This window comes from Mustela erminea, chromosome 13, assembly GCF_009829155.1.
Source record: "Mustela erminea isolate mMusErm1 chromosome 13, mMusErm1.Pri, whole genome shotgun sequence".
NCBI classification, from domain to species: domain Eukaryota; kingdom Metazoa; phylum Chordata; class Mammalia; order Carnivora; family Mustelidae; genus Mustela; species Mustela erminea.
In genome coordinates this window covers 23,400,835-23,415,483 of record NC_045626.1, presented here as the reverse complement: position 1 = coordinate 23,415,483, position 14,649 = coordinate 23,400,835, and the positions used below count along the sequence as shown (strand labels likewise).

General features: G+C 37.5%; 1 protein-coding gene across 2 annotated transcripts in view; it reads left to right on the top strand.

Annotated features, from left to right (window-relative positions):
- The window catches only part of ME2 (malic enzyme 2), a 63,992-nt gene extending 49,415 nt beyond the window's left edge, over positions 1–14,577 (top strand). The window contains exons 14-16 of one of the 2 annotated variants that reach the window (XM_032310236.1): positions 7,858–7,928; positions 8,590–8,688; positions 13,681–14,577. In XM_032310236.1, coding sequence (XP_032166127.1) covers positions 7,858–7,928; positions 8,590–8,688; positions 13,681–13,863 — 353 coding nt within the window. In that variant the 3' untranslated portion in view covers positions 13,864–14,577. The remainder of the gene's footprint in view (positions 1–7,857; positions 7,929–8,589; positions 8,689–13,680) is intronic. The other variant, XR_004278005.1, reaches the window with a different exon arrangement.
- Positions 14,578–14,649: the final 72 nt, after the last annotated feature.

Here is a 14,649-nt window from a genome sequence, read left to right as displayed (position 1 = left end):
ATAATCTTTGTCTTTCTCTGACTGACTTATGTTGCTTAGGGTAATACTTTCTAGCTCCATCCATGTTATTGTAACGGGCAAGGTTTCATTCCTTTTTTTTTTTTTTTCTTAAGGGCTGAGTAATAGTACATTGTATATATATATATATATATATATATATATATATATATATACCACATCTTTTTTTTTTTTTTTAAGATTTTATTTATTTATTTGACAGAGATAGAGAGGGAACACAAGCACGGGGGACCTAGAGAGGGAGAAACAGGCTCTCCACTGAGCAGGAAGCCCAATGTGGGGCTGAATCTCAGGGTACTGGGATCATGACCCAAGCTGAAGGCAGACTCTTAACCATGGAGCCACCCAGGCGCCCTTGGCCTATACCTTCTTTATCCATTCACCAGTTGATAGGCAGCCTATGTAATGGGAGAAGATATTTGCAAATTACATACCTGATAGAGTGTTAGTATCCAAAATATATAAAGAAACTCAACACCCAAAACCCAAATAATCCAACTAAAATATTAGCAAAAGACATGCATAGACATTTTTCCAAAGAGGATATACAGATGGCCAATAGATACATGGAAAGATGCTCATCCTCACTGGTCATCAGGGACAAACAAGTCAAAACTACAATGAGATAATCACCTCACACCCATCAGAATGGCTAAAATCAACAACACAAGAAACAGCAGGTGTCAGTGAGGAAGCAGAGAAAGGGGAACCATCTTGCACTGCTGGTGAGAATGCAAGCTGGTGCAGCCAGTCTGGAGAACAGTATGGAGGGTCCTCAAAATGTTAAAAATAGAACTACCCTATGATCTAGCAATTGCACTGCTAGGTATTTACCCAAAGAATACAGAAATTTTAATGCAAAGGGATATATGCACCCCGATGTTTATAGCAGCATTATCTACAATAGCCAAAGTGTGTAAGCAGCCCAAGTGTCCCCTTGGTACCTCCTTATTGTACTTCTCAGCTATAACCACTGTCAGTGGTTTACTTTGAGTTTTTCTGATGGTTACCATCACGACTAATACCCTTGTCTTCCCTTACCTTGATTCTAGCCATGGACTGTATGTGTGAATTTCCCACTGTTAAATATAATAGTGTACACATACCTCCTAATACTTTGCTTCTCTACCTTTCAATTTGTGTTACTATTTTTAGTTTTCCTAGTAGTTACCTTTATTTTTATATAACGCATCTAAAAAACTTTTGTTAGCAACTTATGACAGTTTTTATTAGTTTGCCACTGTTGAAAAATCTGGTATTTAGCTGTATCTGTTCTTATTCCATCTCTCAATTTTGGTTAGTTAGTGTTTCTACATTGTAGGGCTCCTGTGCGGCTCAGTCGGTTAAGCATCTGCCTTTGGCTCAGGTCGTGATCCCAGGGTCCTGGGATCGAGCCCCGCATTGGGCTCCCTGGTCAGTGCGGAGCCTGCTTCTCCCTCTCCAACTCCACCATGCTTGTGTTCCCTCATGCTATCTCTGTCATAAATAAATAAAATCTTAAAAAAAAAAATTCTACATTGTAGAGAGGGTTTTGGGACATGTAGGTTGTGCTCTGTTATTTTCTGTGCTTTGTGGATTGATTCTGAAATTACGTGACTATGTCTAAGCGGAATGATATGATAAATATAGTACAATATATATGTAACTCTATATTAGAAAATTTTTGAAACTCAAAGTAAAAGTCTTTCAAGTATCAAGTATCATGAATCAATCTTTCATTTCCTGCCAGCTTTCTTCATTTCTTCTGGATCCTGCTCCACAGCAGACTACTTTCTCTTTTTCTTTTTTTAAGATTTATTTATTTGAAAGGGAGAGTGTACATGTGCATCAGGGGAGGGGCAGAGGGAGAGGATCCCAGGCAGACTCCCCTCTGAGCAGGGAGCCTGATGGGGGGCTCAATCTTACAACCCTGAGATCATGACCTGAGCTGAAACCAAGAATCAGATGCTCAACCGACTGAGCCCCCAGGTGCCCCGCACAGCAGACTACTTCTTGTAACCCGTGTTGTTCTCCCTCTCATGCATGTGCTATTTCTGTCTTGCTACTATTCCTCTCTATCTTGATCTCATTTTTCAACAGTACATCTTTTGAAAAAATGTTTTCATTAAGCATGGATGAAAACCTCCTGAGTTTTTACATATCTTAAAAATGTCTTTATTTTGTCTTCTCACTTGATAGTTTGGTGGGGTAGAGGTTTATAGATTGAAAGCCCATTCCCTCAGATCTTTGAAAATATTTCTCCACTTTTAGTGTTGCTGTGAGAAATCTGATGTCATTGAGATTCTCATTTCTTTATCCATACTAGCTTTTTCTCTCTAAAAATACTTAAAATTTTATCTTTATCTTTAGGTTTCTGAGGGTTACTGGGATGCATCCACGTTTGGGCTTATTTCCATTTATTATGCCTATCTGTGTGGGGGCCAGGTCACTATATATTCTTTTTCCAAATGATTTTTTTAACTTTTTTTTTCTTTCTTATTTCCTTCCTTCCATTATTTGTTTTTCTCTTACAGAACTTATATTAGACCATGGTCAAATACTTCTGTTGTCCTTGACTTGTAATTTTTATTTTACATTTTCAACTCTGCCTTTTTAAATTCTGTAATGTGGGGGAGTTCTGTTCATGTAACTCTTGATTTCAGGGCTGTGAATTCAAGCCGCATGTGTGGGTGTAGAGCCTACTTAAAATAAAACCTAAAACAACAACAAAAAAAGTCTTTTTTTTTTTTAATTATAAAAATTTTCAAACATACACAAAAGCAGAGAAAAGAATGAAGGCCCATGTTCCTGTCTCCCGCATTTCAGCAGTTACTAACATGTAACCCTACCCATTCCTTCCTCACTGGGTTATTTTAAAGCAAATCAGAGCGATCATATAATTTCATTCATAACTACTACAGTATGTATCTCTTAAAAAGTAATTTTTTTTACTGTTGATAGAAATTTTTTTTAATTTTATTTTTTCAGTAATTTTTTAAATTAAATGTAAAACTCGTATCATACCACACAAAATGAACATTTGTTTGATATCACATATCATCAGTTCAGTAGGCTCAAATATTTTTTTTTATTCCCAATACCTTTATCTTATCCTAAAATTACTTTTTTTAATAGCCACTTTTTTTTTAAAGGTTGCAGGATCTTTTTGAATTTCTTCTGAGAACTTAGATTCTTTTAAATATTTCTTCCTTTTTGCTGTTCATTTTCTATTAATTTCTGGTGATCCTTAATTGTTCATTCATTTTAATGAAAGACTGTCAGATTTGACCTGAATTTCCTTTGTCTTCTTGTGGGCCTCTTCCTGAGGAGCTGACAGTAGGCGCTACGATTTCATGACAGGTAGATTTTTAGAGTACATAGGTTAGCATCAAACAAGCACATTTTAACTGTTGTCAAAGTAAAGACGACTTCTAGCCTGTGAATACCCCAGTGCTTTTGTGTGTGAATTTTCCTCCTTTTCCTCCTATGTAGCTGTTTCATGTCTAGAATTGTACCATGCTTGGCTCTTGAGACCTAGTGTCTGTAATAGAAACTCTCTCATCACCAATGATCTCTTTCTAGAACTTGATAATGTTCAGAATCCATCCATCCATTCTATCCAGCAGTATTCCTGTGGCATAAAGGCATAAGAGTATGGAAAAGAATACTTTTCTGCTCATTTTAACAAAGTCATCTTCTGTATCTTATTTGACTAACAAGGAATTTGGCAATCGATTATTTTTATACAACACCACAAAATCCTAACTTTATTATTAACCATTACCAGCACTATAAATACAGATGTAAAAATGACTTGGTACTAGAGGTAAAAATGGACTTTAAAGCAGGTGACCAGGGCGCCTGGGTGGCTCAGTGGGTTAAGCTGCTGCCTTCGGCTCAGGTCATGATCTCAGGGTCCTGGGATCGAGTCCCGCATCGGGCTCTCTGCTCAGCAGGGAGCCTGCTTCCCTCTCTCTCTCTCTGCCTGCCTCTCCGACTACTTGTAATTTCTCTCTGTCAAATAAATAAATAAAATCTTTAAAAAAAATAAAAATAAAAATAAAGCAGGTGACCAAAGTCTGTTGATAAAAAAAGGTAAGGCTCTGATAATGTTTGAATTACCTGGTCCAGCAGTTATAACTGGATGAAGTAACAACAAAAGTAAAATCTTAACAGGGTCACAAGGCTAATAAGATACTGACTAATAAAATACTCGGGAATTCTGGATCAAGAGTAGGGGGAGAACTTGAGCTTCAAAAACTAGTATGTGAAGGCTTTTCGCCATGATGTGTTTTCTCATCAGCAAGAGGGGGCTGAGCAGTCCAACAACAGTGCTTTTGGTGTTAGGAGGACAAACGTCAGAGTCTGGCATCTGCCAAGAGTGGGATTCTTTGTGAACCTCTCGTGCTGTAGCCCTAAAGGCTGTACCGTGGAATATGGGTCTAGTTTGCACTGTTGTGTGGATGATCTAGAAAACCTCAAGCCTTTGTTCTGGCTTACCAGCATCCACAAGTGACTGGCAGAAGCAAACAGAAATCTTCTACGGAACAAGATAAACACTATCCTTTTCTTCAGGTTACTTCCACAAATTTTGAAATAAACCTCCAGTTAAAAAATTAAAGATAAAGACACACGTACAGAGACAAGACAGCAGAAGCCAAAAGTATCAGAAACAACAGGAAAACTGGAATTCTGGCTATCAAACAGGTGCTCTGAAACAAATATGCTTGTTGTGTTTATGGAGATAAAAGCCAAGCTTGAAAGATTCAGCCAAGTAACACTAAATTGTAGAATTGAAAAATAAAATAAATTTAAGAATTCAGTGAATGAGGCTTATGGCAGATTAGACTAAAGAGAATTAAGCTGTAAAGTCAGAAGAAATGATCAAGAGACCAAAAAAAAAGAAAAATATAGAAAAACAGATATATACCTTTAATTGATATACTTTATTATATGGTCCCAGAAGATGAACATGAGAATGAAGCAGAGGCAATATTTGTGTCTCGATGGCTGAGAATGTCTTAGAACCTGATGGATGAAGTCAGTACTCAGTATTGACACGAAACCAGTGAAACCTCTGTGGGATAAATAAAAGGCCACATCTAGGAACATTGTTGTGAGCCTTCAGCAAACAATAACAGAAGACTATGAATGCAGGCAGAGCAAAAGGATTTCCTTGAAAGGAGCAACTATAATAGTTTATCAGTTAAGCAGATTGAAACTGTTAAAGGGACATGGATTGTCTGGCAGGAGAGTACATTAGAGATTGCCATGGAGTTTTCATAGGGTGCAGGTTATAAATTTTAGGATAATCATTAGAAGGCTAGAAGAACTTCCCAACTATGGTTAGAGACTGTTAAGGGAGGAAATGAAATGATTTAAAAAAAAAAAAATTCGACAGTCAAGAATGAAGAGGAAAGGAAGGAACATGGAATAGACAAGACAAATATAAGAGGACAGTAGATTTTGTTCCAATCATTTAAGCGACTATACTAACTATAGATGGAACAAATAAATGCTCTACTTTCTGAAATGTATCTATTATCTAGGCTAGATTAAAATAAGGAATCTATTAATCCTCTGTTTTTCTTCTCATCCTTGATTAATTGGATAACTGTAGTGCCCCACTCTGGCCAAGGACGATTGGGATACTCTTTGAATACTGTAAAACAGAATTTCTAGACTGGAAGACACCAGACAGAGTTGAGGAAGGAGGTGTCAGAAAGTAGGGTCATTGAAAGCCAGTCACCACAGTGATGTTCAGGGTGGGCAAGCCCCATCCTCGTCCTCATGGCTACGAATCATTCTTTTGGTTCCTAACCCTTATATGAAAAACACTCAAATGTTACTTGTTAACTAAGGAAATTTCTTATATAAACAATTTATCTCATGAGAGACTAAAATAGACAGGAAATAAAAAAGTTGTTTAGGAAGAAGCAGGGATTGATTAGGTGGGGAAAAGGAAAGATTAAAAATTATCAGTAACCACATGGAGATGAAAATAATATGTTCCAGAAACAGGACAGAATTTTTTTTTTTATTAGAAAACAAAAATGAGCTCTTGAAAATGAAAAGTTTGATAGCAGAAGGATTAAAAAAAAAAAAAAGCTGAGGAAATCACCTAAAAAACAAGCAGAGAACAAGGGAAGGAAAACAAAAGAAGAAAATTAGAAGAGGGACGCCTGGGTAGCTCAGTTGGTTGGACGACTGCCTTCGGCTCAGGTCATGATCCCAGAGTCCTGGGATCGGGTCCCGCATTGGGCTCCCAGCTCCATGCGGAGTCTGCTTCTCCCTCTGACCTTCTGCTTGCTCATAGTCTCTCTCACTGTCTCTCTCTCAAATAAATAAATAAAATCTTTTAAAAAAAAAAAAAGAAAGAAAGAAAGAAAGAAAATTAGAAGACTAGTCCAGAAAGTACAATATCAGAAAAAAGAACTGAAGAGAGAGAGTACAGGTAAGTGGAAGGAAGAATATTATCGAAGATTTCATGAACATTTCCCCAAACTGAAAGACCCAAGTTTCTACATAGGAAGGGGCTCCCACTGAGTGCTGTATGTGATATGATGTGTGAAAGTCATGCACCTCAAACCCCATCCCTGGGAAACTGCAGAACATTCGGGACGAGAAAAGTTCCTAATATTTCTAGAAATGCAGTAAAAAGATAATCACCAAAAAGGATCTGGAATCAAATTGGCACTGGTTTCTCACCAACAGTGCCGACAGCTAAAAGGTATTGATTGAAGTCATGACTCACAATTCTGAAGGGAAATTATTTCCAAACTAGAATTCTAAACCCAAACAAACTATCAAAAATAAGTGGACAGTAGTTTAAAAAAAAAAAAAAAATGGGGGGAGGGGCATCTTTGGAAAACATGTCTGACCAAAAAGAGGGAGTAACAAAAAACTAGGAAGAAGTGGGATTTAGGAAGTGAACTCAGAAAGAAAGAAAGGGAATCCCTATGAAGATAAGGGATTTTGCAGGATGACTGCTCCAGATCCGGGACGGACAGCAGGATCTGGGTGGAAAGCAGATGGTCGCAGCGGCAGAGGATTCTTCTAGAGGATGAAGGAAGAGAGTACATGAGGTGACTGAGTTACTGGATGATTCAGGCAAACGAATGACTGTTCCAATGTGAAATAATTTTAAGTACTGAAAAAGTAAAATAAGGAGAATAGGATAGTAACTTCAGGGAAAACCAAAAGTTTTGCAGAAGAGGAGAAATAATCACGACATGACACGGTGTTAACAATGGCTCTGCTGGAAGTAACACTCATGAAGTCATAATAATATAAACATTGACTACTGATTGACTCAACCAAAATGGTGCCCTAACCATACCGGCAAAAGGGACAAGGCTGGAAATGGGAAGGAAAGCCAAGTACTTAATTCCTACAGGAAGGGGTGGGTGATATTTAAAACTCAGAAGTCAGTCAGGAGAAATACAAGCAAGCTGTTTGAGAGAAAGAAATATAAAAATAATCAGCTAAAAGAATTGAAAGTAGCTGCCTTTATAGGGCAAGAAGTGGCAGGGTTAGAGGCGGGCTGGGAATTGATGTTTCTTATAGCAAGTGTTGATGAATTGTATGCATTGTTATTTTGCTAATTGTAAAAAACTAAATTGAGAAAAGCCATTTGATATTTCTCAAGTTATTCTAGGAGGTAAAAAGTCTAACAGTTAACAAAGATCATTTGATTTTAACTCTCAGGTTTCTGTTTCTCTTGGCTGCTAATTTGGGGGGGGCGGCGGCCATCTGGGGCTAGCCGTCACCATTAACTTGCTTCAAGTCTGGAATTTGTTTGGTTCCTTTCATAATTTGAAAAGTGACCTTACTAAATAAACTATTTAAAATGTTTTTTAGGAGTGGCTTTAGCTGTTATTCTCTGTAACACCCGGCATATCAGTGATCATGTTTTCCTAGAAGCTGCAAAGGTAAATGTTTTAAATATTGTTTGGCTCTTTTATTAGGATGAATTATAAAGATGAATGGATCTTAATTAAAAGCAGAGAAAGAAAATGGGTTAAATTTGCCTTATGAATGGAAAGGAAGTTATTCATCTGTTGCTTTTTTGATTTGGCTCTCTACTTTTGCATAAGATTAATTTTATATCATGATTTTTCAAATGTTTGAATGTTAAGCTATGAATCCTTTCATATTTATAACACATACTGTACCTGTTGTGTATCTGTATCTGAAGGTACTATATTGTGACGGCATAGATAAAATGTAACACCTTCATTTTTTAATGGACCAATACTGGTTTATTTGGAGTGCGCTGGTCTGTTAGAGTGCCAAACTGTAATATGAGTTTTGAAGAAGTCACATTAATACAGATTTTCATGCTTATTTTCATAGTAACTAATGTAATTATGCCACACTTTGTATGTGTTAAGTAGAATATGTCAATAAACCTTTCAGTCTGGTTATTTCTTATTTAGTGGTGAAGAGTTTTAATCTCTGCAGTGCATATTCCTGCTAAAAATAAGGAGAATTATCTTACCTATATTATTTTCTGCTCCCCAAACTCCTTTTCCATTTTATTAGGTCCTTATTCTGTGTTACTTAAAAATAAAATGCTGTTTTTCTCTTCAGGCTCTGACAAATCAGCTGACAGATAAAGAGCTAGCTCAAGGGAGACTTTACCCACCACTTGCTAACATTCAGGAAGTTTCTATTAACATTGCTATTAAAGTAAGTATTAATATATATCTCTTCACATAGATTTTAATGATGTTTTCTTTTTTTTTCGTTTAAGATTTTATTTATTTATTTGACAGAGATCACACGTAGGTAGAGAGGCAGGCAGAGAGAGAGGAAGGGAAGCAGGCTTCCTGCTGAGCAGAGAGCCCAACGTGGGGCTAGATCCCAGGACCCTGGGAACACGACCTACACTGAAAGCAGAGGCTTTAACCCACTGAGCCATCCAGGTGCCCCTTAATGATGTTTTCTTAAGTAGCACAAGTTTATTAGAGAAAAGTTTGAAACATTTCAAGGGTGCAAAGAAGAAACTTTAAATCACACATTTTCTTACTACCAGAATATAACCCACGTTGTATTTTTTTAAAGATTTATTTATTTGAGAGAGAAAGAGAGCAGGGGGAGGGAGAGAATCTCAGCCAGACTCCCCTGCTGAGCAGGGAGGCTGAGGTAGGGCTAGATCCCAGGACTCTGAGATCATGACCTGAGCGAAAGGCAGGGGCTTAACCCACTGAGCCACCCAGGTGCCCCTGGGGACACCCATGTACCTTTAAAATTATTGTGGTATGGGGGTACCTGGCTGGCTCAGTCAGAGAGTGCAATTTGATCTGGGAGTTATGAGTTGGGTGTAAAGATTACTCAAAAGTAAAATCTTACATAATAATTATTGTGGTGTATATAATGTATATTATTTGATACTATGTTTCCCATTACTATGGTTTTTCAGTATTTTCTTATCTGTTCAAACTGTGTATTGTTTTGGATGAATTTTTCTATCAATTTTTTGAATTCAAAGAAAACCCTGCATCTATGAATGAAGCTATCAGACTTATAAATTAAATTAGTGAAAATGAGTCTTTGGTACTTGCTCTTCCCTCCCTAGCTACCTCTTCCCAATCAGCTGTCTGGTTTTTTCTTAAGTCTTTCAATATAATTTTTTTGTTTTCTTCTTTAAACATGGTATGTTACTTATACTTATTTTCCTAGATTTTAAAATTTTTGTTCTTTTAAATAAGTGAAGATTTTTCTTTCCATATCCTCGCTTGTCATTTCTGGCATATAGGGAAGGTATTAATTTTTGTGAATTTACTTGGTAACTAATTTGTTGAGTAATCTTAACTCTTTAAATTACCTCTTTGAGAATTTTGAGTTCTAAATCATTTGCAAGTAATTTTTTTCTTCATTTTTTTTTTAAAGATTTTATTTGTCAGAAAGAGAGAGAGTGAGAGCAAGCACAGGCAGACAGAGTGGCAGGCAGAGTCAGAGGGAGAAGCAGGCTCCCTGCGGAGCAAGGAGCCCGATGTGAGACTCGATCCCAGGACGCTGGGATCATGACCTGAGGTGAAGGCAGCTGCTTAACTAATTGAGCCACCCAGGTGTCCCTTTTTCTTCATTTTTTATGTATTACTTTTTTTCCCCCTTAAGACCAGTTTTAAGCAACTTAGTAGATAAGGGCATCCTTGTATTTTAATACTAAATGTGATACTAGCTTTTGGCTGAAATAAATATTCTTTTATCTTTTTAAAGAAATAATCTTCATCCCTAGTTTACTAAGATTTTCTTAGTAAACATCAGGATTAGATTTAGAATTTATTAATAATATTTTCGACTGTATACTGATGATCGTAAAATTTTTACTCCTCTGACTATAAATGTTATTGGATTATTTTAACACTCATAAACTAAAGATGGGAAATTAGAGGGTGATGTGTTTAAGAAATAACAGCCAGAGGTGCCTACGTGGCTCAGTCATTTGAGCATCCAAGACTCTTAATTTCAGCTCAAGTCATGAGATCAAGCTCCACATCAGAATCCACACTTGGTGAGGCGTCTGCTTGAGATCTCTCCCTCTGTCCCTCCCCCTACGCCTGCATGCTCTCACGTGCTCTCCCTCTCACTCACATAAATAATCTTTAAAAATATTCTTTAAAAAAAAAAATAAAGAACAGCCAATCCAGGGGCACCTGCCTGGCTCAGTCAATGGAGGATGTGACGACTCTTGGAGTAACGAGTTCAAGCCCCATGATGAGTGTAGAGATTACTTCAGTTTTAAGTTTTGGCTTCAAAATTGGTTTTGTTTTTGTTTTTGTTTTTTTTAAAGATTTTATTTATTTATTTGACAGAGAAACAGCGAGAGCAGAAACATGAGCAGGGGGAGTGGAAGAGGGAAAGCAGGCTTCCTGCCGAGGAAGGAGCCTGATGAGGGGCTCGATTCCAGGACCCTGGGAGCCGAAGGCAGGCACTTAATGACTGAGCCACCCAGATGCCCCAAAGTTGGTTTTTCGATTACAGGCTATACTAAGCTATTAAACGTAAATGGATTCCTCCTTATGCATGGTTGGTGGGAATATAAATTAGTGCAGCCATTATGGAAAGCTGTATGGCTGTTCCTCAAAACCCAAAAATTAGAAATACCACATAATCCAGTAACCCCATTTCTGGGTATATATCCAAAAGAAATTAAATCATAATCTTGAAGAGCACTCCCATGTTCACTGCAGCATTATCCACAATAGCCAAGACACAGAAACAAATCAAAGTCCATCAACACTCAAAGTGGCATATATACACAAATACATGTACATACACACACACACTAATATTATTCAGCCTTAAAAAAGAAGGAAATCCTGCCACTTGTACAAGGATGAACGTGGAAGACTAAATGAAATAAATCAGTCAGAGAAAGACAAATACTGTCTGATCTCACTTATAAGTGGAATCTAAAAAAGAAACTCAAAAAAAGAGTAGAATGGTGGTTGCCGGGACTAGAGGAAAAGGGGAAATGCTGATCAAAGGGTGCAAACTTTCTATAATAAGTTGATTAAGTTCTAGAAATCTCAATGTACAGCATGGTTTAATGAAATTTGCTAACAGAGTAGATCTTAAATATTCTTGCCACACACACAAGAAGTAAGTATGTGCAGTGATGTAGAGGCCAATGGGCTTGGTTGGGGGAATTATTTCACAGTGTACACATACATCAGAACATCTCATTGTATTCCATAAGTACAGGATTATTTGTCAATCCTATCTCAGTAAAGTTGAAAAAAAATTAAAATAACATCTTAAAAAATAAATAACAGCCAGTCCACTTGAGCTGGACTAAAGTATGAATAGGAAAAGGCACAAGAGAGGATTTGCAAGTTTTCTTGAGGCCAGCTTATCCAGATACACAAATGCCAGGCTAAGGAGTCTAAATACCTTACTGTTGCAAAACAGCCAAGGATTTTAGAGCCCAGAACTAGGATGAACAGTGCTCGGTTTTGGAATTTATAGAATGATACTATATTTGGGACGTATTTTGGAACTTATCAGTCACATTACCGGTGTGTCAAGCTGAGAGGTCATGTGAAAGAGAGACCTGTGCTTATGGGCTGGTACAGGAGAGTAGCCCCAGGTTGATGCCTCTTCTCCCTTCCCCAGGGTAGAGAATTTGCTCCTTTATTGTCTTAAGACCTGCCTTTTTAAGAGCAAGGGATCAGGAGACTAGCAGTGCTTTGTTTCTGTCCCTCACCCCATCCCATAGCCACTGAGCATCTCCGATCTCTCTTGCTTTGCCTCAGCCTTTTCTGTGGGTACAAATATGTTTCTTATAATAGGCTAGAAAATAATTGAATTACATGTTCATCACAAAATACAGTAAGGTTGAGCCCCTGGAATGGAGTGTTATTTTTAATAACCTTCATTTCTTTGTTAAATTTTTTTCTTAGAAAGCTGAAATAAATTTGAATAGTGGTCACCGTTTAAATGGGAATTAGAGTAGGAGGAGAAAGACAAAATTGAAATTTTTTAAGTTAAAATGAAACCATAACTTGAGAATTTACTATATAATAAGCACTGTGCTATCCTGTGAGGAAACTTTTCCTACTACCTCATTTCACATCAAAACTCAGAGAGGGCTTATCCTCATCACCAGTCATGGTGTGTGGCTTGGTTACAAATATCAGAAATCCATTCAAGCCAAATGAGATGGGAAGTAATCTGGCTTCACTGTGTAGGGCCTGGGATCTGTAGTCTGAATGCTTTAGGTTTGAGACACAGCTCTCACTTAACTACCTTGTGCAAGTTACTTACTTGTAACTTGTTACTTACTTACTCCTCATACTTTAGTGTCCTCATACGTAAAATGAGGATAATACTACCAATACTTAACCTCATAGGATTGTTGTGAGGATTAAATGAGCTGTACATGTAAATCACATGGAACATGCCTGGCACTCCATGATGGTGGTGGTGAGTTGCCATGTGTAGGTCCTGGCCCTCACTTTACTCGACCTTAGAGTTCTTGTGTCCAACACCTGATTTATAGTAATCTCTCTGTCTCTTAATCTGAATTCTAGAGCACAAACACCTGGCTCGCATTTAGGTTAGGTTTTCACCCCAGTCCAGTCAGCTATGGATAGGACGTAGACTCTCTTACATGCTGTTTGAAAGTGGGGGAAGGGAAGCCTTGGTGGCTCAGTGAGTTAAAGCCTCTGCCTTCGGCTCAGGTCATGATCCCAGGGTCCTGGGATCGAGCCCTGCATCGGGCTCTCTGCTCTGCGGGGAGCCTGCTTCCTCTGTCTCTCTGCCTGCCTCTCTGCCTACTTGTGATCTCTGTCTGTCAAATAAATAAATAAAATGTTAAAAAAAAAAAAAGAAAAGAAAGTGGGAGAAGGACAGGGGCTAGGCGGGTCACCCAAATAGGACTGCCTGACTGACACAAAGCAGAGCTTAAAATTGTTTGTTAGCTTGAAGTATTAAGGAAATGTCAATAATGGGTGGGGGGTAACTTTAAAACACACATTGAGATGGCAGATTATTTTTATTTCATCTTTCAAGTTTTTAATAGCTTCCAAATGTTTTGAAATGAGTCAAAGTAATGTTATTTTTTTTTATTTTGAAGAAAGAAAAACGTCATACATTCATTCCACTGTGTTTTAATAGTACTTTTTCTCTCCGGTTACTATCAGACTCTACACAGCAATCTTATTTATTTTTCAGGTCACAGAATACCTGTACGCTAACAAAATGGCCTTCCGATACCCAGAACCTGAAGACAAGGCCAAATACATTAGAGAAAGAATCTGGCGAAGTGAATACGATTCCCTGCTGCCAGATGTCTATGACTGGCCAGAATCCCCACTAAGCCCTCCCTTGATAACGGAAGAGAAGCACACCCACTGAAAAATACTTTCAGTGCTTCAGGGAACACCCCTTATTTTTTTTTTCCAGAGAAAAAGAGATAATCTCAAATGTATGAGTTTTTTCATGTGTTTTATTCTCCCCCACTGCTTTGCTTGACTTTTTATTTTTTTCCATGAATCTGTACTTCCTTAGAGGATCAACATGTTGGCTACAATTGTGAATGCCCACCAGCACCCTGCAGTCAAAATAACCATGATGCTTTTCTTCTGATTCTAGCTCATAGCACATCAAAGAGATGTCACAGATGTATTTGTAAATGTCTTCACTTGTGCTGTTGTTCATGCTTGCCAGAGTATTTGCTATTTACTATTAACAGTAATCATCTTCTCTCCCCAGCTCTTTTAGGGCTACTAAGAAATTTACTTCTGTGGATATGAGTATAGAGTTTTAAGAAGCCAAATTTAACCAGATTATAAGGACAAACTGTCAGTGTCTAAAAGTTCTTTTATTTCAGCCTTATTTTATCTTCATGCTCTGAAATTCCTTTCCAGCTGATAAATCTAGAGAAATGTGAAAAATCTACCCTGTTATTTATTTTCTGGACCTAAATTGAGGCCCAACTATAACATCAGGAGAGAGAAATGGGAAGTACTGCTGTCTTTAGAGAGATAAACAAAATAGTCATTGTTTCAACAGTGTATAAAAATCATAGTGTAACTTTTTTATTTAATAAAGGTATTATCTTAAATTTAATTGCTTCAATTAATGTGATTTTATTGCCCAAGTAGAAATTTAGGTTTGCTTATTATGAAAAACACCTATTTT